Source organism: Oculina patagonica, chromosome 4, assembly GCF_052425735.1.
Source record: "Oculina patagonica isolate OP01 chromosome 4, crgOcupat, whole genome shotgun sequence".
Taxonomy (NCBI): Eukaryota; Metazoa; Cnidaria; class Anthozoa; order Scleractinia; family Oculinidae; genus Oculina; species Oculina patagonica.
Genome location: NC_135761.1, coordinates 8,787,634 through 8,811,362, shown reverse-complemented (window position 1 = coordinate 8,811,362; position 23,729 = coordinate 8,787,634). Strand labels below are relative to the sequence as shown.

Below are 23,729 nucleotides of genomic sequence, written 5' to 3'. Positions count from 1 at the left end.
TTTGGTCGTTTCAGTGGTTTCGCTAATTTGGTTTTGGTCATTTCGTTTATGTGGTTTCATTTCGTTGTTTTGTGTTTTAGTACCTGCCGTCAATTCATACCCTGTCCCCATTCTACACTTTGATTTTCTTTCCAAAATTAGGGGTGGTCCACAGGGGTGGTCCATGGACCGGGTCCACAGGGGTGGTCCATGGACCCGGGTCCATGTTTTGTATACGTTCGGGAAGGGGGTACCGGGGAGGTACCGGGGTACTTGAAATTTGACCAAGACAAATTTTAGCAAGTACTAAATTAAGCGATTTTCGCCCAACTCACTAAAAGCGCTAAAATGTAATAGCCACTAATATAACAATAGTAACCTTAAGGTCGATTTCTGTACATGTCCTATGCCTCCCCCCCTTATCTCAGCCAAAAAGGAACCTGGTTGCATGTCATGCTGATAAATAACAAATTGCTTACACTTAGATGGTTTGTTGTACGTGTTGTCCTACAGATTTATTTTAACAAGGCACATAGAATTTTGAATTATTTTATAGATTCGCCAAAACAATATCCTGCAATACAACACATCACTGAACTCTGCATGGGGCTAGGCTGTCAAGAGGTGTGGGCTGGAATGAACATCCTCCTGCCGTAACGTTGTATGAAACACATGATCAGAAAAAGAATTTTATTTCAAATTTACTCTCATATATTTTTCACAAACAGTGAATACTGCTCTCTATAAATTGACTTTTAGCAGACTGTACAGCTTGAAAAATAAAATATTTGGAGTTATTGTTATTGACTGCTGAAAACAAAGAGTAAAAGATAAACAAGCTTTAAGGTTCAGATCCTTTAATCCAACATGGCCACCAAATCTTTGCAAGATGGCTGGCAATGTATAGAGATTATTTAAAAATGAATTAATAAGGCTGATTAAAATGCATTGATGATTTTCGTGGCATGTAAAGGGGTAAAGTAAACTTTTTGGTTGCAAGTAAAGATACCAGAAAAAGAAATAAGCAGCAGTTTTCATTTGTTACATGTATCACGCCTCTAAATTGATAATAAATTATGTTGGCTTTACTGTTTCCTGCCAATTTCAATTCTTAGAAGTCACATGTATGAGGCATCTGTTAGTTTCTTTTAATTATTTGCCTTCTGTCACAGTGTCTGCCATTCTTCACAGAGAAAAATGTATGTCGAATAATACCACTGTCCTGTATAAAATGGCTGAGCTACCTGGTTATTAATTAAAGAACCCTTTAGCAAATGTGAAACAGTTTGGTGGAAAAAAATCCCTAGCTTCTTTCCATTACCAGCTTCACAGCATCTTAAGGTACCTCATATCTTGTTACCACTTTACGTGTCTCTCTCAGCATTAATTATTTTAAGCTCTGAAATAATCTTCACTTCTTAGCTGCTTAGCTAGAAGGCCTCGATGGACTACTGGATGGTTAGTTTTCAGTTAGAATATGCATATGGGGTTATTTATCACTTACCAGCTAGAATTTTAAACATGACTCAACTGTGACATATGTTAACAGATTTCATAGACAATTACAAAAAATGTTGTTTGTCAGCAGACATTTAAAATTTATTTTGGCTAATTCTGGGCTATCAGTTTATAATATACCACATTCACGACTTTGCTCATAGAGCCTTTGATTTTACTCGGTCCCACTCTCTCTTCCGTAACAAAGGGAGTTTCCTTTGGAGGAGGCTAACTTAAAACAAAAGAAGCAACACTTTTAGGCTGATCGACTCTCTTTGAGTCATAACACAGCTGATAGCAACCAATAAAGTCATGGCAACAAGCATACAATAATAGCAACCACAACGAAAACAGCAACAGCAGTAGACACTGACCGACTTGATCAAACGATGAGTGGTAGAATTACTTACTCGTATTCTGTCAGCTCTGATATCCAGTAGTTGTGCGTACTCTTGCATCTTCAGGTCATATTCCTTTTTATCCTCGCTCATCTTCTTGGTCACTCGTTCAACCTTAATAAGGAAAGAGTAACGTTTCATGATTTCGGGTTAACCTGCGTGCTTGCTTATGAACATAAAAACAAGAAAAGAAGGACGGAATACTGGCAGACAAAATAAAATAAAATAAAGACTACTCTATGCGTCGCAGTGCACGCAGTTCGTGGATGGTAGTCTTAGCTTCATTTCTTCTTCATCACTGCTAACTTGCAAAATAGTCTGTAACATGTGTAACATCCGTTGAGTTACACGTTATCTGTTGAGAAGACGTGCAGCCGAGTTATAGAGAAACTGGGATCGGCTTCACTTTTCCCTAGTTTCCCTCTAGCTCAGACGCCCGTTCATTTTTGCCGCCTTGTTTTGCAGCCCAAAAAAATTCCTGGAAGCAAAGTGCATTGACTGTGACCATGTTATTAAGCTCGGCCAGTCAATAGTATTAAGACGGAATCCACTAGGAAGTCGAGTAATATTTATTAAAGTTGGACAAAAATCAAGTACCAGAATAATTTAAATCCTATTGCGTTATTTCCTACCCTTAATAAAAGGTAAAGATGTAAGTAATTATCCGTGATAACACCAACAACAATTTCTTATCAGAGTCTGAGAAAATGAATTTCAAAGTTCACAAGGTATAGGCAAAATCTCACGTGTAGCCATTTTGTAAATTCGTCTTAAGCGATTCAGTGGAATTCAGCGGAACTTCGAAATATTATTTGTTTTCGATGTTTGGTGTTGTTAGAAAAGATTTCTTTCGATAAGATATTTGAAGCAGTAACAAAAAAGCTTGCAATCAGGTGTAAATAGTTTTGGTACATAATTTTGTCCAGTAACTACTCGAAGTCCTGGCGGATTTCCTCTTAACACCTTTTTCGGCTCACCTCTGTCTGGTAATCTTTGTTAATCTTGTGTTGGATTATCAACATGTTTCTCGTTTTCTCCAGTTCGTTAATGGTATCCGCATGCGATGCCTGTAATTCCTGTACTTGCCGTTTCAGATCTACAACAAAATATTCGCACCGTTGACTAGATGTGGTTAACACATTGTGTAAGCCACACATAATTAAAATAATAGTAACAAATGTAACCTTATATAATTATATTAAAGAACATGAGTAACCAGGAATTTAATCAAAACCAATTCTAACCAAAATTCGTTAGTCCGGTTAAGCATCTGATTAGCATGTTAAATTACTCCATGAAGCAAATGACCATTCTAGAAAACGAACATTTGCTAAAATACACATTGCATAATACTTATACCTTTGCTTTTCTCGTCATCGACCTTTTCTAAGAAATCCAGGTCCTGGCTACCTTTTTCTTTCCTATGCTGTTGAGAAGAAAACACAACAAAAATAAAACACGAGCTTTAAATTAACCGGCAAGTGAGAATCTAGTAATCCTGCATTTGCAGTATGGTACAGCCGCGCGTAGCAATGGAAAAATGGAATGCAATGGTGAAAAAAATTGTATATGAAACGCTTAGGAATGTAAATATTCTAAAAATTCAACAGCCGACTTACTTTGATCAAAACAAGGGCCTCCTCGATTTCCTGAAAATCTACCGCACTTTCCTGCAAAGAAAAAAAGGAGTATGATTATATTTGCTTCATCCTCGGAGACCCAGGGGCAGTTAGTGGGGCGAAACGAAGGAATCGTAGCGACGAAAGTTTTCATTGAAAACTTTCGTCGCTACGATTTCTGCCCGGTTTTCCTTCGTTTCGCCCCACTAACTGCCCCTGGGTCTCCGAGGATGTGACATACATGTAACTTACATTGTACAGCAGAAATCACAACATTGGCGGGAGCTTTTTTCTGTTCCCAACTTTTTTGTCTGTCACTGTATTTATAATTATAGTGGCATACCCGTAAATTACCTTAGTGAAGAATTTCATCTTTTCTTTCAAGTCATCATGCTGTTCTTTCAATGTGTAATGTTGAACCCTCAATTCACGGAGCTCCGACTGCAGCTTTTCAGCGGACTCTGTAAAAAGCGTGCATGATACAGATTAAAAGACACAACACGGTTTAGGCCATAAACTTTTGGCCCTCTACCTTGGGTGTCAAAAACTGTCAAACACCCAGGATAGTGGCCTTCAATAGAAACGTTTGCCTCACCCCTTTCGCCTGTTAGTTTGTCAAGAATGTCATTCTTCTCTTGTAAGTCTGAATGTAAAGTGGCCCTTAACTGTTCCATCTCCACCTATAAACAATAAAGAGTGTTAACTAACAGACTTATGCAATATAAATATTGAAGGAGGCCTTTGTAGAAATTGGGCGTGCTTCGTGCCTCTTTCTAAGATTGTGGTGAAACAAGCATGATTGGCGAAAATAAGGAACACTGCAAAAATTGGGGCCAATGGCTTTTCAATGAGATTTCATACTAGGTGTTTGAAAGTTAAAAAAAAATTAGAAATTTGTATAGAAAAGACTCTCTATCTCCTGGCTGGATTAAAACTAGGACGATAAAGTGTGTCATTATTGCTCGTTTCTTCTTACCTCCATTTGTCTGTACTTTGCCCTATGTTGTCTCTCCCTTTCTGCATCAAAAGCACTAGAGAAAGGAACAGAAGAAAAAACATGAATCAAATTACACAGCTTTCTAAGTTCAGAAAATTACTACTCCACTCAAAATTGTTACAAACAAAAATTCTCTTACCTGTTTACTAAGTTTTCATTTGCTTCTTTCAAGATTGCATTCTCTGCTTTCAGATCTCCAATCATTTGAAGTTGCTACAACAGCATTTTTTGGGGAAGAAAAAAATGTATTAAACTAGTTGCAGCGCGAGTGCGGCAAAAATCGTAGCGGAAATCCCGAAAATGCACTGTGTAAATGGGCTTTTGATATCTTTGACTACATGCACGTGTACAATGTATATTTCAGTTTCTGTAAGTGTCAATTGACATTATTGATTTTTTTTTCTGTTAATGTAATTGACTCTTTTTAAATGCAGGGAAAATAAAATTCTTTGTACACATTCATAAAAAGCGTTTTCAGTAGTAAAATGTTGTTAAAATACAATTATGTCAGTTAACGAAAGACTTATCAAAACTTTATTTTTGAAAAAGAGCAGCTTGACAATGTTCTTACCTCTGATAAAGATTTTGATGCTATTCCCCCAGTCTTCAGATCGTTCTTCAACACAAAATTCTTTGTTTGTTCCTGTACGAATTACACAGTACTAGTATATTAATTTAAAAACTTAAATGAAAGATAGTTCTCTAGTCAGAATTTAAGAGATAACAGGGAAAACACCTTGGAGTATAGAGGACCAACAACACATTAAGCGCTAGGTTGGTTAAACGCTGGAATGGACTCAAATGCGGCCAATGCGGTGTTCTTCTTAATTCCCTTCCATTGTACTATACAGCTATAGACCCAAGGTCGATCAGCATCAAAAGTATTATTTTCTCTCTCTTTGTCACGTTAACTTCCCTTCATTATCAAGACCTTGAAAATTGAGTCAATCGCTTCTTTGCTCGGGATAAAAAGTTTTTTTACGTTATCGCATTGGTTCTAATGTTACCTGTTTTATTTGCTCGTTAAGTTTCTCCATATCCTCGAGAACTTGTGTGTGGCTTGCTTTGACTTTGGCGAGATTCTTAGCAGAAGAACAAGCGCAAAACATTAAAACACAGATTAATAAATAACACCTACATGTACTTCGATTAATTACGTAAGGCAACTGTTCCAAACGTGACTGAGTTTTTGAGTTAAAAAAAAAAAAATATGTGTTTATAGTGGTCATGCACTTAGCTTCATATCTCAACGAGATAGCTAGTTTACAGGCATGCCACTGAAACAGAGGAAACAAATAATTTATAAATGAACATAACAAGGTTAAAAACCCCAACTGGCAGGAGGCAGACCAGTTGGCTATATACAAAGCGTAGTCGAGGATTTGAACTCGGGACAACCGAGAAACAAATCCAGCTAGTGGCAGGGGCAGGCCTCGAACCGGTGACCTCCGGATTACAACACCAGCGCCCTAAACCACTCGGCCACGCTTGCCTCCTCATTTCTTGCTTCCTTATAATAAAACAGTCATTTGAACAAGTACCCCAGGATATTATCAGCTAATACACTGACACTTGGAACCGCATAAATGCATTATCAATATGCCGCTCTCACAACTTTCATAACGTGGCGACAAACCACTGCTGGCTGGCTGCTTGCACCTATTTGTGGCTTGTTATGTATGTAACTGGACTTTGCTTTGCTTTGATATCAAAATATCATACTTACCTCTTCAAGATTCAAATATTTGACCTGCAGAGCTTCAAACTTCGTTGCTTTTTCCTTCATTTCCCTCTGAAGTTTTATCAAGTCCACGTTTTCCTGAATATTAGATCTAATCCAGAAAACAAAAAAACTGTGCTTTAACTTGTTAATTTAACCAAATAAAGATTAACAAACTTTTTAGGTTATGATGTAAGATGACAATTGCTATTTTACTTCTATTGGTTAGCAAAGTACAAACCTTTGTGCATCTGATAACTGTTCTTTCAATCTCATGATCTCATCTTCATGGCGAAGTTGATTTTGTCTCATCTGTAGAACACAGATCCAAAGATTATTGCAGTTGTACGTATGTATATGTCCAAAGACACAACTTGTGTTAGTCTTTTACTATAGTATACCCTGCACAGATACTTGTAACTTATACATGTGTAGTGTCTTAATACATGTAGTACTCACTGTGTAGATTCTGTTAAAACTGTGTTTGTCCATATTTACATGTAGTAGAGAGACTGACTAAAGAGTGTACATAACTGCATGTAAAAATTGTAAATTATGCAAATATATGGTTTTTGTTCATATCTTAACTGGTTTTATTAATACCTGATCCCTTAATTGTGCTCCATCCTCATCCAGTAACTGAATTTGATCTTGAAGTTGAGCAATAAGTTCTTCCCTTAAAAAAAAAAAACATTTTTCAATAACTTAACATATAAAAAGTAAAATGCAATGCAAACAACATCAAGCTTTTCACTTTTTTTAAATTTGTCTGTCTTATTAGTTCATGTGCCATAGCATTGATTTGAATATTTCTATGAGTAACTTATTCATTAATTAAAAATGTCTAATTTTCAAAGATCCACATTGCAATGATTCTTGTTCTAGTGATGTTGGAAGTTTATCAATTAACTATCAATAAAATAAAATGCATCTTACAGCTCCCTCTTTTCAAGTCTGGCCTCCTCAAGTAGACTGTGCCCATATCTTGAAAGGGAAACAGTCAATTATATTATTTTAGTATCACTTAGTGCATGTACATGCAATAACAGATTGGTTTCAGTAATTACTTCTTTTAACGAAGCTTTGCTACAAAGGGTCGACGCACCATGTTCAAGCACCCCAGGTGCTTGGACAGTTGCTAACGAAACCAACACTGAAATGATGAGCCAAAGTGGAGGAAGATAACATATCAAACCAGTTTGATTTTTATTTCCCATTGTTTCAGATTATGATTTATAATGGATTTGAGACACTGAAAAATTAAATTTCAACTGGTTTGAAAAATTTAAACTAAAGATAAACTAAAACCATGACATTATACAGTCTACAATTAACAATTATTTGTAATTACCTGTAACCAGTATTTTAATAATTTTATTATTATTTGCTAATTAAAATAAATTTAACTCAGTAACTTTCATAGAATTTACTTTCAGTGGGTTTAATTTTTTAAAGTGGTCAACATTATTTTATTGTTGGCATTAGAAAAGCCAATTGATCAGAATAATCTGATGGTATTTTTTTTGAAGGTGTGATTTTTGCTTACAGTTGTCATAAACCGGTACATGTACAGTATGGTTGCAAATGACGTAGGCCCTATTTTACACATGAATGACTTTGTCAGGACAATGAAAAGCCAGTTGTGGGTTTGAATTAGATGAAACAGTTAGCGTCATAGACACACTGTAAGCATGCTTTTAGTAACAATATTATTGTCAGCATACATATGTTGTGTATGTTGTCATAGTTTAAAATGAATTTCAGGTCAAAATAATTTTGAACTAGTTTGATTTGCATTCCCCTTTGTTTCAGATGTATTAACATAATTCTTAAAAGAAACATACAAATTAAACTAGTTTGAAACCAATTAGACCTGAAATTTATTTTATACTACAACACTATGGTGGCCGAGAACTGCCAATCGAAAAATCCTGGTTTTGGAGGATTTTTTTATTATTTTAATAATTTTTTTTCATTTTGATTTGAATTATTTTTTCTTTTTTCTTTTCAATTTTAAATTGAAAATAAAAAAATAAGGTGAAAAATAAGGTGAAACTGAAATGAAATGAAAAACAAAACTAGTGGCAGCGCTCGGCCATACGAAAATTTAATTTAATTTTCAAAGCAAAGTGAAAATAATTTTTCCCATGGCCGAGTGCTGCCACTACCAGCGTGCCTTGCGAGATTGAATCTTCCAAAATGGCGGACGGCCGTATGTCACTTATGGCAATGTGGATCCATGATGATAATCTAAAGGAAGCTATGTCCCAATATGTTTAGCAAGGTTTTAAAAGATCTAAAATGTTGGATTTTTTGAGACGTGATTTTCCACAATGCTTGGGTAGTATCCGTAGCCTTGAGAGGAGGCCTCGTCACTTTTTTACTGCCGTTGGCTGCGTTGGGTAAAGGTTGTCGAAAACGAGTTAAAAGGAAACTTCACGACCAGGGGCCAACTGGGTCCACTCTGTGGATGGCTATGACAAACTTTATTGTCATTGTTAAACTGGTGGAGACAGTCTTTCATGACTCCTACGATGGTGACAGTTGTACTGCCGTTTTATATTTTTTTTTACCTTTTTGCTTCTCATTTGTTTCTGAGGGGCACTATATAAGTTGAATAGAGCCTGTAGCCTAGCAAATCTTTAGAGGTCATCTGTCTCCACGGTTTCCTGTTTGTAGAGCTCTGCAATTTGCCATATGGTTGGCTTGTGTTTTGGCTCATTTCTATTCGCTCAGGAAGGACAAACTAAATAATCAACATTTTCGGAAGATGTTGATAATAAATTGCATAATTATTAAGCTTACTATTCAAAGATATATTGTACATTATTACGGACATAGTTATCTTTGTCCTTCTTCGCCAGAGACTGTTGTAGCTTTACTTTGAGAAAACCAAAAGTTGGTTTAGAGAGCCGATTCTGTGTTGTAAAGGTCATGCTTCATGCATTAATTTGATCGAGCGCTTTGTCTCTTGAGCTCGATGTTTTGGTTTTACCTTCCTTGTCAATCTGTCACTACATGATTAGATTTAAAATCTCACGGACGTAAGTTGACTGTTTTCGTGTTGTATATGCTCGATATGCTGCTACTATACGGTTTAGTTCAGGCAAGACAATGCCACCCTCTCAGAGGCTAAAATTAAGGACAGGGATCTCGCCCTTAAACATAAACAAAACAAGCAAATCTCGCCTTTCGTCACGCAATATCAACCATCAGTGCTCAACTTGAAACAAATACAGCTGCAAATACTTATGCAAAAATAGTAGCCATTAATTCACGAAATATTGAAAATCCTCCAATTATTTCATACAAAATGACAGATCCCTAAAAGACACACTCTTTAGCGCAAAGCTCTAAGACGACTATCGCACGTGGATAAGAATCGCACAAGCCTCAAACACCTTTGCCCATTACATTATCAGTATGCACGTGGTCTCTCGTAAAATTAAGCCCATATTCCTGTCTGATCTTCCTATGCAGTGCTCTGTAACCTAATGGCTACCTGGGGCCTTTTAACTCGTTCTGGACAGCCTTCATAAAATCATCAATTCCAAGGCCATTGCAGCTTAAAATTTCGAAGTGACGAGGCCTCCTCTCAAGGCTACGGATACTACCCGGGCATTGTGGAAAATCACGTCTTAAAAAATCCAAGATTTTAGATCTTTTAAAACCTTGCTGAACATATTGGGACATAGCTTCCTTTAGATTTTCATCATGGATCCACATTGCCATACGTGACATACGGCCGTCCGCCATTATCAATGGAAGATTCAATCTCGCAAGGCACGCTGGTAGTGGCAGCGCCCGGCCATGCGAAAAATTATTTTCACTTGCTTTGAAAATTAAATTAAATTTTCGTATGGCCGAGCGCTGCCACTAGTTTTGTTTTTCATTTCATTTCAGTTTCGCCTTCACTTTGCTTTAAATTTTTGATTCGATTTCATTTTACTTTGATTTTATTTGATTTTTATTTGGATTTCAATTGATTTTACTTTCACTCGTCTTTAATTTAAAATTGAAAATAAAAACGAATTGAAAAGAAAAAGGAAAAATAATTCAAATCAAAATGAAAAAAATTATTAAAATAATAAAAAAAATCCTCCAAAACCAGGATTTTTCGATTGGCAGTTCTCGGCCACCATACAACACATACACACATTTAAATTTAATTTAATCTCGAATTTACGGCGTAACTTTGAAATTGGCTAAACATATCTTCAAAGTCACTCGAAAGTACTGTATACAAAAACTACATAAATCAAATACTAGTACTGACTACATAAAATACAAATACTTCTAATATAAACAGCAGACTGTTTTTATACTGTCTAAGTTTGCTCTAGGATGGGTTCCAAAAAATATAAAACTTTCAGGTCACAAAGGTACATGTAACTATAAACTGGGTACAAGGATACTGGGTATAAGTTCAGACCTCTAGGGTAAACATAAAAGTAATGCTAGTTGATTGTGTTTACTGGGAGGTGGTGGATATTACTGTACTCCATTTGTGATTTATGTCACAGTCTAAAGAGTAACACATCCAGGATGTCATAAATAAAACTACTATTACATCCTGAGTGTGGGACTTTAAACTGCAAATTGATAGTGAAGGCATAAGTTTAGTTAAATTGCAATCAAGTTATTTACATATAATAGCAATATAATTTTATGTGACATGAAGAATATAGTACAACTGTTACTACTTAAAAGAAAATTTACATGTAGGTGAAGTTACCTGTATTAACAAAATACCGTATTCACTGGAATGAGCGCCATGGCGCTTATTAAATTTTTCGTGCCTTATTCGAGGGTGGCCCTTATTTGAGGGTGCTGCTTATTTAAAATTTGCACGCCACAAATAATCCAATCTTTTACAGTAATTGAAAATAGCATCTTTTGATTGTCAGTCTTTGTCTCTATCTAAAGAGAGAACTGGCGCTAGCTTATACCTGCCAACTCTCACAGCTTAGGCATGAGTCTCACGCCTGCGAGTTGAAAACTTCGATCTCTCGCCATTACTCATGCTTACAAACCAATTTCTCACGCCTAGTCAAAAATGTGAGTTATTACAGGTCATTACAACCATAACCTGTAAGACACACTTTCCAAAAATATGTAAACTCAAGCCAATGTGAGAAACAAAAACTCCATGTAAAACAAATAAATGACAATACTTTCCCCGAAATCTAAAAGTTTTGACAAGAAAAGCATTGGGAACAAGGTCGTGTTTAGCAAAACACATCCACGCACTGGGATCGGGATATGTTCGGAATGTCTTTTCGGAACACTTTGGACATCTTCGGAAAACTTCGGACATGGTCTTATCATCTTCAGAAATCCTGGCACTTTCAGGATAAAAATCTCACGCCTTGACTAAGAAAAAGTTGGCAGGTATACTAGCTGTTTTGGCAAAGATCGTGCCCTTCACAACATTTACAGAACTACATAATTATTGAATGAATGTTGGCTAGAAAAACTAACGGGCGAGCAAAAACTTTGAACTGCAAAACATTGCTTTTTATGTGAAGAAATGTCCAAGTTTATTTTAACGTTGCTTTGTAGTGCTGTTTTTAGTTAAATAGAATTTCCTGAATAAGCGTCGCATCAGGACTGCGGCACTTATTTGGTGGCAGTGTTTATTAACTTTTTGGTCCAAAATTAACGACTGTTATTTGAGGGCGCCACTTATTCAGGGGCGGTGCTTATTCAAGTAAATACGGTACTGCATTAATGACAGATAATAAAAATACAATTATGAACATGTAGCTACAACACAGGTACAAGTTGATTGATATTTTTTACCTTGGTTGAGGTAACAGTGGAGGTGGAACTCGACTTGATCCAGGTCTGAACAAAAAAGTTAACATTACATTGTGTGTGGGTACATTGTATCATAGGATTGATCATGATTTTAATATAAAGGGGAAGTGAGTTGAGATAAGGAAACCGTTATGTTAACATGCAGTGCAATGTTATTGAAACGATCTGACTTTTAAGTTTGACTTTCATTTTCGTGTACCATAAAATTCATTATCACAGTCTGGATTAAACATGTAAATATCAGTGGTTTTTCAAATTTCTAACCAAAACCTGACTTTAACCACAAAACGAGAAGTGACTTGTGCAGGGTGGAGAAAATGTTAACCTTAAAATAAATATTCCTGATGAATGGCTTACTGAACTTTCCCTTTGAAAGTTCTCAATCTCATATACCGTAATGATTCAATTTAGCGCCCTCCTTCAAATAAGCGCCCCCTTCCGTCGAATAAACGCCCCCGTTCGAATGTGTTTTTGTAAATAAGCGCCCCTATTCCAATAAGCGCCCCCATTCTATTTAGTGCCCCCGTTCTTATAAGCACCCCTATTCTAATAAGTGCCCCTATTGTGGATAACTGCCCATACTGAAGTCATTGACGTCAACTAGACTAACTCCTGACCGTTCGCCGTACAGTTCATGTATATATTTACTGCTAAAATGAACAATTATTTTAAAAGTAACTGAACTTTAAACAATTTCTAACTGTTACAGTTTCTGTTATTGTTAGATACATTTGGTTGTTTCTCAAGAAATTAAATAAGCGCCCTGTCCCGAATAAGCGCCCTGTCTCGAATAAGCGCCCTCCCTCGAGGTGCCAAAAGTAAATAAGCGCCCCGGGCGCTAAATCGAATCATTACGGTACTTAATAATCTTGATATTGGGTCATTCCACAGTATTCCGTCTGTTGCGGAGGGGAAATTTGGAGATACTTTTATTGTTGTGGTTTAATAGGTATTTATCTGTTACTTCTGATTATTTATTCAGGGTTTAATTAAGTCTTGAAGAAAGCTTTCTTTGCTGCTGCCCTGCTTTTTTCGAAAATACATTATTTAGATCGCGGAGTCTCAAAAAAGGACTGTTGTGGAGGGGAACAGAGAAAATGGTGTTTTTTGTTTTTAAATTTCATTCTCAAAATGCTCTGAATTCTGAAATTCTTTTCTGTGCCTAATAGGTTTTTGATTTTCCTCATTATATGTTTATTAGAAACATCACAAAAAGAAACTCAAATGTTTAGTGTTTTTCCAGTGATCCAGAATTTTAGAACATTGTTTGCTGTTGCGGAGGGGAAGTTGCGGAGGGAAAAATTTGTCCTTTTCAGTATTCACAATAAATGAGCAGTTAAAAGATGGTGATAACCCTCACATTTTGATAATTATTATTACAATTTCACAATGACATTTAAATATCTTCAGCCCCGCGAGTGTTCATAATGAATGTTTACCCCCTGAACATTTTTCAAAATGCTATGTTCATTGACCAGGCTTGCATCTATTAAAATAATTATACTGAAGATGATTAAAATAAGATTTGACATTAGATTCACTTACTTAATGTCATGGCCCTGAACTCTTAAATCCTTCTTGAGACGGTTTCCAGATGGAGATCTGGCATGAATACCCTGAAAAATGAAATAAATCAAAGGCCCTTTGAGCAACCTCATGGTAATTCGATGAGGTGCCGTCCTTCGCTTTTTTTTCCCAATTAAGCGTTCAATAGTGTAACGGTCTCACTACATTTTTCTTTTTCCTTTTTTTGCTGTTGCTGTTTATGGGAGTTGCGTCAATGGGTCGCTGATGCTTTGCGCTCTCTGGCCTCGTAGCGCAAATTCTGTTTTCACCACCAAAATAAAGTGTAACCTTTGAATATGTTTTTAACTGTCTAGGATGCGCTGAATTGCGTATTAAATTAATTTTCTGCCAGCATGTATATTATATACGTACTGCGCAGCGACAAGCGTTATTTTTGAGAGAAAGATGCACCTGAGCACGCCGTGTTTCTGCTTGCCCCAAAAAAATGAAAAACAGATGACGTGACACGAGATCAAGTGATGTGAAACAAAAACGTGCTTGAACTCGTGTTTTTTCCAGTGAGCTGAAACATTTATTAAATCACGTCACATGGCAAGCGAAGCTGCATGTATCTCGAACCTGCTATCAGTAAGTCACAATTTCACTTCATGACCCTCTTTGAATCTGTTCTTTTTTATGGGAGTTACGTGAATGGGTCATTGATAGCTTGTGCTCTCAGGCTTAAGAGCGATTTTTTTTACCACCAAAATAACGTGTAATAACCTTTGATCCCTTTCGCATTTAGGAAAATTTCTTCTGTAAATAATCAACCTCGTTCCCTTGAAGAGAGACCCTGGGTATGCGGTTGGAGAATAATTTGTTTTTGATTGACATGTGCTGAATGCATTTAAAGAACCTTTCTGTCAGCACGTTTACCGTTTGGGGGAGCAGGGGTGGCGCAGTGGTGAGAGCGCTCGCCTCCCACCAATGTGGCCCGGGTTCGATTCCGGCCCGGTACCATATGTGGGTTGAGTTTGTTGTTGGTTCTCGTCCTTGCTCCGAGGGTTTTTCTCCGGGTCATTATTATTATTATTATTATTATTATTATTCCATTATGCATAAATTGATTGCAGTTTGATATCAGAATGAGGTGAGTGAGTGAGCGAGTGAGCAAGTGAGGGAAATCGTAAGTCATTTTTAATACCTCATTACCATTCGGTAAAAAGGGTGCTTTCCTTTAGTATGATCTGGATCAGAATAAATGATTCAAAATCACTTGGATCATGATACATCAAGGGCACATGTTCTGATGAATATATCCTTTTCTAGTGGATTCATTAGTTCATAAGATGAATCATGATTGGAGTGATCTTGGATCATAAATCCTGATCTGGATCAACAAAAAAATAAGAATACAGTAACACTTAAGCACCAATCACTCATCTTTCCATTCAATCAAGGTACAGCAATCAAATGATTTACACACTCAGTCACACTCATCAGTATGAAGAACTACAGTAAGCAGTTGTTAGCCTTCAGTTTACAGTGGCTGATGTTTACTTACTGTTTGAACTCGAGGTTTAACATGGTCATAAGGGGTGGCACGCTTCCCTTGAGTCTGAAGCTGTTGTTTAGCAACTGTCAGCTAAAAAGAGACATCAGTTTGCACAGTCAATCAAATTCTTGGTTGAAAGTAGTGGGCTGAAACTCTCAAGTCATGCTTTTAAGTTTACTATTGAAACAAATTTTGCTATCATTCTAACCATTAAAAAAAACTTTGTTTCAACAGCCAAAAGATTTTCTGTTGGCATACAACATAACAAAGCTTACCTTATTTTTTAATCCAGCATTCTGTTTTTCTAGCTCTACAATTTTAGTTTCAAGATCAGCTATCTTCTCATTTGTGTCCACATCTCTTACAGCAGAAGCTAAAATTAAGGGGGCAACAAGTCAGTTACGCTTTTGCCTTTTAGTCCAAATTACTGGTTCAATCCACGGACTGTCTAGTGAATTTTACCACCCCCTTTAGTTCAACAGAAAATATCATATTTTTTAAATCATAGATGTACCTCCTTCTGCAGCCTCCCTCTTCTTGTCATGGACCAATCGAAGCAGTTTGGTTGCCATTCTTATAACCAATGAAGAAAAATTATTATTCATACAATAATTTCACTAAGAGCATAATTTTTACTGTATGAAGAATGCTTTCCATCAGTTACATTGTACATGTAAGTACACATTACATGCTTTTTGGGTTACATTATAATGTACATGAACATGTAGGTATAACCAGGCTGCATTCTACCCAGGTCACGCCAAAGATCTTTGACATGGATTTAAAAATCTTGCAGTGGGCGGATCGGAGCGTGAGAGGCGGCTGTTTTTTCGCAGGCTAGTGCACTGGCGTACGATCGCAGTCGGCACCTTTTAACTGGCGTACAGATGACTTATTTTGGGTATGAATAATAAAGGACCATGGACAGCTGGTATAGACCTTTAAAATCCTGTGGCGTATCTTTGGCATGGCATGTACACAGAATGCACCCTGGAGGTATAACACCTGTATCATAAACGTAATTGTTGGAAATACATATTAAACACAATGTAAAATACTTTTTGATTTTCTCCTCCTGCTTTCTTGCATATTTCTTCAATTCCTGTCAATAAAGAATCAAAGCAAATTGTTTGTGGCCCCCTAAGAAATCTTGGGTGCCCAGCTCTTAAAAGTTTTCATGATAGCAAAGTTATACAAGTCGCCGAAAGGCAACAGTAAGTCGCCTGTGGCACCCAGGCTCTGCTAGAGCACAGCTCTGATCCCCAGTAGGCATCCTTGTGAATGAGATCTTTAAAGATCCTTAAAACTTTTTTTACCTGGTATGATATATGAGTAAGGGGTCGACCCTTACTTCAACTTCAGCGAGAAAAAGCAATTTACGATCAAGCATACCTGGTTATCTTCCTGGAGTCTCAGATATTTGTCTTCAAGTTCCTCTCTACTTATCTTGGAGATTAACTGGCGTGCATAAATCTCACTAAATGGCCTTCCATCTATACGTGTAAATAACAGAAACATGCACAGTTTGTCTGCAGTCATAGCACAAATGCATAAGTGGCTAACAACAAATGTTAGGCCTGATTGTTCATATAGTTGTGACGACTGAAGCTTTTTTTAAAATGAATGTGTATAGTTATCGTTAGATAAGCTTAATGAATTTAATTTTGTACAATCTTTGCTTGTTAGGTGTTATTTTATATGAAAAATAAAAAAAGAAGTCAATTGCAAATCAAGTCAGAAAAAACTGAAATATTCTCTGGTCACGAACAGAATTCTACCGGTTTCGCTCCCAATCGAATTCGCACCGTCCGAGTTCGCTCCCACCTTATACCGCGTTCGCACCCTGTGTGACCGAGTTCGCTCCCTAGTGTGACCGAGTTCGCTCCCTAGTATGACCGAGTTCGCACCCACCCTTTTCGAGTTCGTATCTAACTTTTTCGAGCCTTCTGGCGTTCTTCTGTTTTATGCGCTTCAACTCTTTAAGGCAAGCGCGAAGGTGAGATTTTTTTTCATTATGCTGCTTCTGTGTTTCATTGCTAAATAAAGCTTTTGTGTCTAGCGAAGGTGAGATTTTTTTTCATTATACTGCCTGTGTTTCATTGCTAAGGCACGCGCGTTTTAAACTAACCTATTTAGAGTTTTGAGTAAATCACTCTAGAATTTTGATTTTCAAAGTTGTCAGAATGAAAATAAACGTGGCACTCAAAAAGCTCTTAACTGATTCAGGCGTTCTTCTGTTTTATGTGCTTCAACTATTTAAAGGCAAGCGCGTTTTGAATAAAGCTTTTGTGTCGAGCGAAGGTGAGATTTTTTTTTCATTATATTGCTTCTGTGTTTCATTGCTAAGGCACGCGCGACACGCGCATTTCAATCAAACCTTTTAAAAGTTTTGAGTAAATCACTCTGGGATGTTGGTTAAAAAGTGTCAGTGTGAATTTAACGTGGCGGTCAAAAGGTCGCAACTGATTTTGTAGTTCTTCTGTTTTATGTGCTTCAACGCAATAAAGGCAAGCGCATTTTGAATAAAGCTTTTGTGTCAAGCAAAGGTGATATTTTATAGTTTTGAGTAAACACACTCAAACGAGCTAAGTGGGTGTTTTAAATAAAACTTTACATCAATAAAAGTCCGCGAACGCTTAAGAATCTATTATGATAACAAAGCTTGAGAAATTTAGCTTTCAGACGAGCTAAGGTTCTACTACTAGTAAATCAGAGGGAAAACTTCAGCTTTTAGGCTCAAGAAAAGGGCCAAGTTTGCGAAGGCGGGATTTTTTTCGTTCTTTTGGTTTATACGAGAATTTCAATGCTAACGCGGGGGCAATTTGATTCATCTTTTAATTCATTCGCTTTGGTATCTAGAAAGTTTAATTCATTGAAAGAAAATACAGTCTACTCCCGATAACTCGAACCCTCGCTAACTCGAACGTGCTAACTCGAACCAAAATCGATTTCCCCTGGATTTCCGTTATACATTTACTGTAATTTTACCCTCGGTAACTCGAACCCTCGATAACTCGAATCTTCCGCTAACTCAAAACAACTTTCGTTTCCCTTCAGGTCATTTTTTTCCTTATTTGCGGTAATTTGTTTTCAACTCCCGATAATTCGAACTCCCGATAACTCGAACCCTTTTTTATTTCCCTTGAAGGTTCGAGTTATCGGGAGTGTACTTAAGCTTTCAGTCTCATGAAAGCCTGGGTTCCACTGTTTCGTATTCAATATGGCGACCATGTTTACGATAGAAGCCTAACAGCCAGCTTAATGCAGTTCAGTTTGTCGAAGAGGAGTATAAGGAACTAAAGCAGAGTATAAGAGGAAGAAGTGTTACAAGTTTTATCTTTCAAACACAGAATAAGGTAGTAAAACCTTAGAATCACAAACTACAATTTCAATATGCTAGCGTACGCTCAACTGAATTTAAGTTAAGCTTATAGAAATCGTCTAGAAATTATCGTTTATGTTCAAAGTGTGATTTGGTATTAACTTCAAACAAAGTTATTGCATGGGAACTCGGTTTTTATTAGGAGCGAACTCGGTCATACTTCCTTCATACTAGGGAGCGAACTCGGTCACACTGGGTGCGAACGCGGTATAAGGTGGGAGCGAACTCGGACGGTGCGAAATCTATTGGGAGCGAAACCGGCAGCTTCCATCCTAAGCTGGATCATGGGTAAATAATAATATTATTGTGATCGGATTTTGCTACTAATTTTGCAGTAATACAATGTAGCTGTTTACAAAGAAATTTCACTTATACACCAGCGTTTGCAATCAAATGTACGCAACGAGAGGAAAATTTGGGGAACATTATTTAGTTATATAAATACCTCCGTCCTCAGCTACGGAGAACGAGGGAGGTCCGTCCATGGCTGAGGAAGAAACTGGCATACCAAGATGAAAAATTATCAGCTGTATCAAGACACACGAAGCCGGTTACACTTGCGTTTTTTCCATCTTCTTGGGAGGTTTGTGCTCATCATAACTTAATGGTGGGTCCAAAAATGCAAGGTGTAACTATTCCTCGCTAAATCACTCACGTATTGTGCAGTAAAACCCAAAACTTCAGGAATAAACAACTTTACACATAACGGCGGCCATTTTGAAACAAAACACTCTCGTCCCAGGGCCCCTCGTTTCCCGCTGAATATGCAGTATTGGAGAATGCGGTTTCATTTGAGCATGCTCATTCTGGATTGTCATCCCCAGGCTTTGTCGGCCAAGAAAGGAAAAGAACATTTCCCGCACTCTCGCTCACTCTCGCACGGCGGCGACAACTTGGCTGTACATCGAAGGTTTATAAGTCTCCGTTTATATATACTTTTTGTTACAAGGCAGAAACTGGCCTTGAACATCGTAAAAGCAATCCTTCGAAGCAGTCTTCTCACGGAAAGAAAACATGAGAGTTCTTGTAGGTGTGTTTTGCAATTACGTAATATCGTAGCTTTCGGATGTCAGAGGGATGCTCTCACCTTGATCAGTTTTGGTTCAAGAATTTGGAGGTTTAAGATCCACCTTTAAATTTGGCTAGAATGGTTTAGTTACAGTATTTCTGGTAGCAATTTAGGCCAAATGAATTAGGCTTTCCTGCAAAAAGGGATGTTCTTTGTTTGTTTGTTCTTTTTTTGTTCAAACTCACCACCCTCTCCCCGGTCCCTGACCCACTCACTTCCTAAGGATGGCAATTGTGTCATCCTAATGTTTTAAGGTCACTCACACGAGTAAATGTGAGGTGGGGTGGCCTAATGGTTAGGACTGTGTTATCTTCTTGGGCAAGACACTCAACCCTCGTAGTGCCTCGGGGGGGGGGGGGGGGGGGGGGGGGGGGGTTTCCCCCCCTTTCCCAAAAAAAAAAAATAAAACCTTACCCCCCCCTTCAAACACACACCCCCCCCCCCCAAAAACCCCCATCCCTCCTCTCCACCCAGGTGTATAAATGGGTACTGGCGACATAATGCTGGGGGGTACCCTGCAATGGAATAGCATCCCATTCAGGGGGGAGGTAGAAATATTCCTAGCCGCTTAATGCTACGGAAACTGGGATGAGCTCTGGCAGTGTGGGCTGCATGGCTTATGGCTTTCCCCACACATAAGGGGACAAGTCCCTGCAACAAACCCCATAAAGAATTTACACAAGCTGAGCCCTCTTGTCGTGGGATTTGCCCCTTCATGTGTTACAATTAACTACCATTGATTCAAGGATATGCTTAAAATCTTTTTAGGGATAAGCTTACATGTAAAAAAATATCCTGGTTTGATTTAATTGTTCTAAAGTTTATGTGAAAAATGGGACGGAAATGGGGCTTTTTAGCCAGCAGTCTACAGGTATTTGTAATTTAAAAGGTCCTTGTATTTTCAGGGGGAGGAACAGGATTCATTGGCAAAGCTTTGGTAGACACCTTGAAACGCAAAGGTCATGAGGTCACCATCATATCAAGAACACGGGCACCTGGAAGAATAACCTGGGTCAGAGCTCAAAGCAGATACAGTCGAACCTTGTTATTTCGAACTGTCAGTGGAAACTGAAAATAGTTCGAAACAGCTGGAGTTTGAAATAGCAGAGAGTAAATGACTGAAGTGCAAATTCAAGGGAAATGGGTTTTAGTTTGAAATAATGGGGAATTGAAATAATGGAGTTCAACTTTATTTGCAATTTGTATATTTTTTACAAGACAAGACTTCATCTGTAATTCAACATTCCTAACAGCATTGGAACTGTCTGTTTTCTCCATGAATATTATTTTGGCCAAATACTCAAGTATTAATCACTATGGCTTGTAAGAAAAAGAAAATACGACTAGCCTTTATTGACTTTGACCTAACAGCTTTGGAACTGTAATTTTTTCCATGATTATTTTTGCTGAATCAATTAGATTGTAAAATAAACATGGCTGATAAGAAAACAAAAAGAGAATGGAGATCAGTATCATAAGAAGGGGAGGATTAATGCTTTGAAATTTTTTAAAGGAATCAATGCATGGCAAAAAATATATGTACATGAGAAAAATTGCAGTGTCATAAATTTCCAGTTTGGGACAGAAGGGGGTAAATTAACTCTCTTTTTCTGTGCAAAATAGTATATTGTGGTAATGAAACCTACATTAATTGTAATTAATATAATAATGATAACATAGTTGAGTTGACAACATTTTGTCTTCCCTTCCAAACAGAATGAGATTTCAGAGTCTCCTTTGCCAGAATGTGAAGCTGTTGTAAATCTTGCAGGAGAAAACATTCTCAATCCTCTCAAAAGGTAATTAACAAAATAGTTGTAATGTAATCTATTAGAATGTATACAATTGTTTGCTATTGAAAAAGTAAGAGCAAATCTTTATACCTAAATGGCATCGCCATGTAGAACTCCAGCTGAGATCGACTTCCTGGAAACCAAGTTAAAGCAGTGAGGCTTTGCTCAAAAGATTTTAAGCTAACTTTTTAGACGAAGAGTAAATTGCTTTCTTCCTGAAAAGAACTATGATTGTAAATAATAACAGCTGTTTTATATTTAAGGTGTATACTTTCAGTTTGTCCATTTGAAAAATTAAATTATGTTTGCCCTGTGATAGATGGAATGAAGAGTTCTTACAGGAATTAAGACACAGCCGCCTGGAAACCACTAGTACCTTAGCGAAAAAAATTGCAGATGCAACAAATCCTCCAAAAGTTTTTGTTTCCTCCTCTGCTGTTGGTAAGTCCTTTAAAGTTATAATAGTTTTTAATGTTTACTACAAAATGTCAATTTTTTGTGAGAGCATTCTTGAAACTAAGCAGACTGGCATGTGCAGTTAGTGCCTGGCTCACTGACCACATTGGCACTTCTTTGTCACTTCTCAAAGGTGGAAATGCATTTTCTGTTTGCTCCCTTCTTTTGTGAACTCTTCTCTAAGTTAAATGTCATTTAGGTCAGTCCCTTGAAGTGGATAAAATACCTCTCTTTAGGTTTAAACCTCTTAGAAAGTGCACTTCTATCTATTGTAGATACATGTACCTCACCTGTTGGTCCTTCCTTTTGGGCAAAAAAACACATGCCTAGCAAATTCTATAAAATTGGATCCCGACCAGTAAAGGGCGTCACGTCATGTTACGTCACGCAACATTCATTAAGAAACGTTGAGTTGTGTGGCAGCCGGAAAACTGGCTGCAAACGAGACAACTGTTTCGTTGCCTTGTGTTTTCTGTTTAGGTTACTATCCGCCAAGTGACACTGTGGAGTATACTGAGGACTCACCTCCAAGCTCTGCTGATGTACTGACAACTCTTTGTAATGATTGGGAGAGCAGTGCGAAGCTTCCCGAGGACTGCAAGACAAGATTGGTCACCTTGAGGATTGGAGTTGTATTGGGCCGCAGTGGAGGGATGATACAGCAGTCAATTTGGCCTTTCTGGCTTGGTCTCGGAGGTAAGTTCCTGGAATTCGCTGTAGCTACATCCCCAATCCCTCCTTCCCCTGCCCCCCTACCACATCGAGCCCACTACATTACTGAAAGGAGTGGCTACTTAGTACGCTGCGTGTAAGAGGATATCAATTTTAGGTGTAGGACTATCGCAGTGAGTAATTTCTACAAAGTCGTGTCCGGTACGCAGTGAAAAAATAAGCCTGCGTAGCAGTCAATTCCTTTCCAAGCGAGCGTAGCGAAAGAACGAACGTACAAACGAGTGAGCAAAAAAATGAGAAGAGGTGGGGGTGGGGGGTATCCCCTCAGGCGCGCTCGCTTGCACGTTCGTTCATACACCTAATAAAAAATGTAGATGTAGACTCGCTCCGTGCGCTTGGAAAGGAATCACCTGCTTGTTTGTTTAGTGAGAATTTTTTTCAAGATGTTTGAGTGTTTTTCTTCCTTCTTGATTTAAGTGGCGTACCGCGAAGAAGATTGCAAAAAAAAAAAAAATCAAAGCCGCAGTACATAATGTTTTTGTTTGGTCATAGGAGTCTGAAAGGGTGCTTGATTCTATTATGCCTGTACTACGCTAAATGAAGCCTTGAATAATTTTAATGCCACATTTGTCTTTCCCTTCCAGGGATAATAGGGAGCGGCAAACAGTATTTTCCTTGGATTCACATTGATGATATGACTGGAATTATTGTTCACGCCCTTGAAAACGATCACGTGACAGGTGTATTGAACGGAGTTGCGCCGGAAATCGTAACAAACCAGCGCTTTACCAAAGAGTACGCAGGCGCACTGTGGAGGCCAGCCATTCTGCCTACACCCGCGTTTGTAATCAATTTTGTATTTGGTGAGCAGCGAGCAAAACTGCTTTTGGAAGGACAGAAAGTTATTCCTAAACGGACACTGGAGCTGGGTTTCAAGTATCAGTTCCCAGAATTAAAATCAGCGCTGGCAGATATTGTGAAATAAAATAGTTTCTTGTGCATAGGTTTATATTACAGCGGGACTAAGCCAGTTTTGAGTTACAATTAAGAGACATTGGTAGAAAGAAGTGAATACTGAGTTTGTTAAAATAACAAGCGGTTTTCTTCATAATGTGCACAGAAATTATGACTTTACCTTGACGTTGAGGCGGGTATACAACTCGACCTGCAGCCTTTTGTTAATAAAAGAGTGATCCGTTATAGAAAATTATTTCACGAACTGAATGGAGATAAAACCCAGACCAAATCGTTGCTTTGTTTCGTTTT

General features: G+C 37.7%; 2 protein-coding genes across 3 annotated transcripts in view; one reads left to right on the top strand and one right to left on the bottom strand.

Moving 5' to 3' along the window:
- LOC144649405 (protein fantom-like) overlaps positions 1-19,218 on the bottom strand; it is a 35,192-nt gene extending 15,974 nt beyond the window's left edge. For both annotated transcript variants that reach the window (XM_078508891.1, XM_078508892.1), the window contains exons 1-22: positions 18,919-19,218; positions 16,484-16,584; positions 16,150-16,193; positions 15,606-15,664; positions 15,367-15,464; positions 15,101-15,181; positions 13,576-13,646; positions 12,013-12,057; positions 7,147-7,194; positions 6,814-6,886; positions 6,452-6,522; positions 6,217-6,322; positions 5,498-5,572; positions 5,062-5,133; positions 4,630-4,703; positions 4,470-4,524; positions 4,089-4,173; positions 3,848-3,954; positions 3,494-3,544; positions 3,234-3,300; positions 2,852-2,970; positions 1,887-1,988 (exon numbers count right to left, since the gene is read on the bottom strand). In XM_078508891.1, the coding sequence (XP_078365017.1) occupies positions 1,887-1,988; positions 2,852-2,970; positions 3,234-3,300; positions 3,494-3,544; positions 3,848-3,954; positions 4,089-4,173; positions 4,470-4,524; positions 4,630-4,703; positions 5,062-5,133; positions 5,498-5,572; positions 6,217-6,322; positions 6,452-6,522; positions 6,814-6,886; positions 7,147-7,194; positions 12,013-12,057; positions 13,576-13,646; positions 15,101-15,181; positions 15,367-15,464; positions 15,606-15,664; positions 16,150-16,193; positions 16,484-16,584; positions 18,919-18,979 (1,665 nt within the window). In that variant the 5' untranslated portion in view covers positions 18,980-19,218. The remainder of the gene's footprint in view (positions 1-1,886; positions 1,989-2,851; positions 2,971-3,233; positions 3,301-3,493; positions 3,545-3,847; positions 3,955-4,088; positions 4,174-4,469; positions 4,525-4,629; positions 4,704-5,061; positions 5,134-5,497; positions 5,573-6,216; positions 6,323-6,451; positions 6,523-6,813; positions 6,887-7,146; positions 7,195-12,012; positions 12,058-13,575; positions 13,647-15,100; positions 15,182-15,366; positions 15,465-15,605; positions 15,665-16,149; positions 16,194-16,483; positions 16,585-18,918) is intronic.
- Positions 19,219-19,347: 129 nt separating this feature from the next.
- On the top strand, positions 19,348-23,670 carry LOC144652194 (epimerase family protein SDR39U1-like). The gene is made up of 6 exons (XM_078512208.1): positions 19,348-19,503; positions 20,448-20,554; positions 21,259-21,341; positions 21,655-21,776; positions 22,272-22,487; positions 23,108-23,670. The coding sequence occupies exons 1-6, from the start codon at positions 19,488-19,490 to the stop codon at positions 23,446-23,448; spliced, it is 885 nt and encodes a 294-aa protein (XP_078368334.1). The 5' UTR covers positions 19,348-19,487; the 3' UTR covers positions 23,449-23,670.
- Positions 23,671-23,729: the final 59 nt, after the last annotated feature.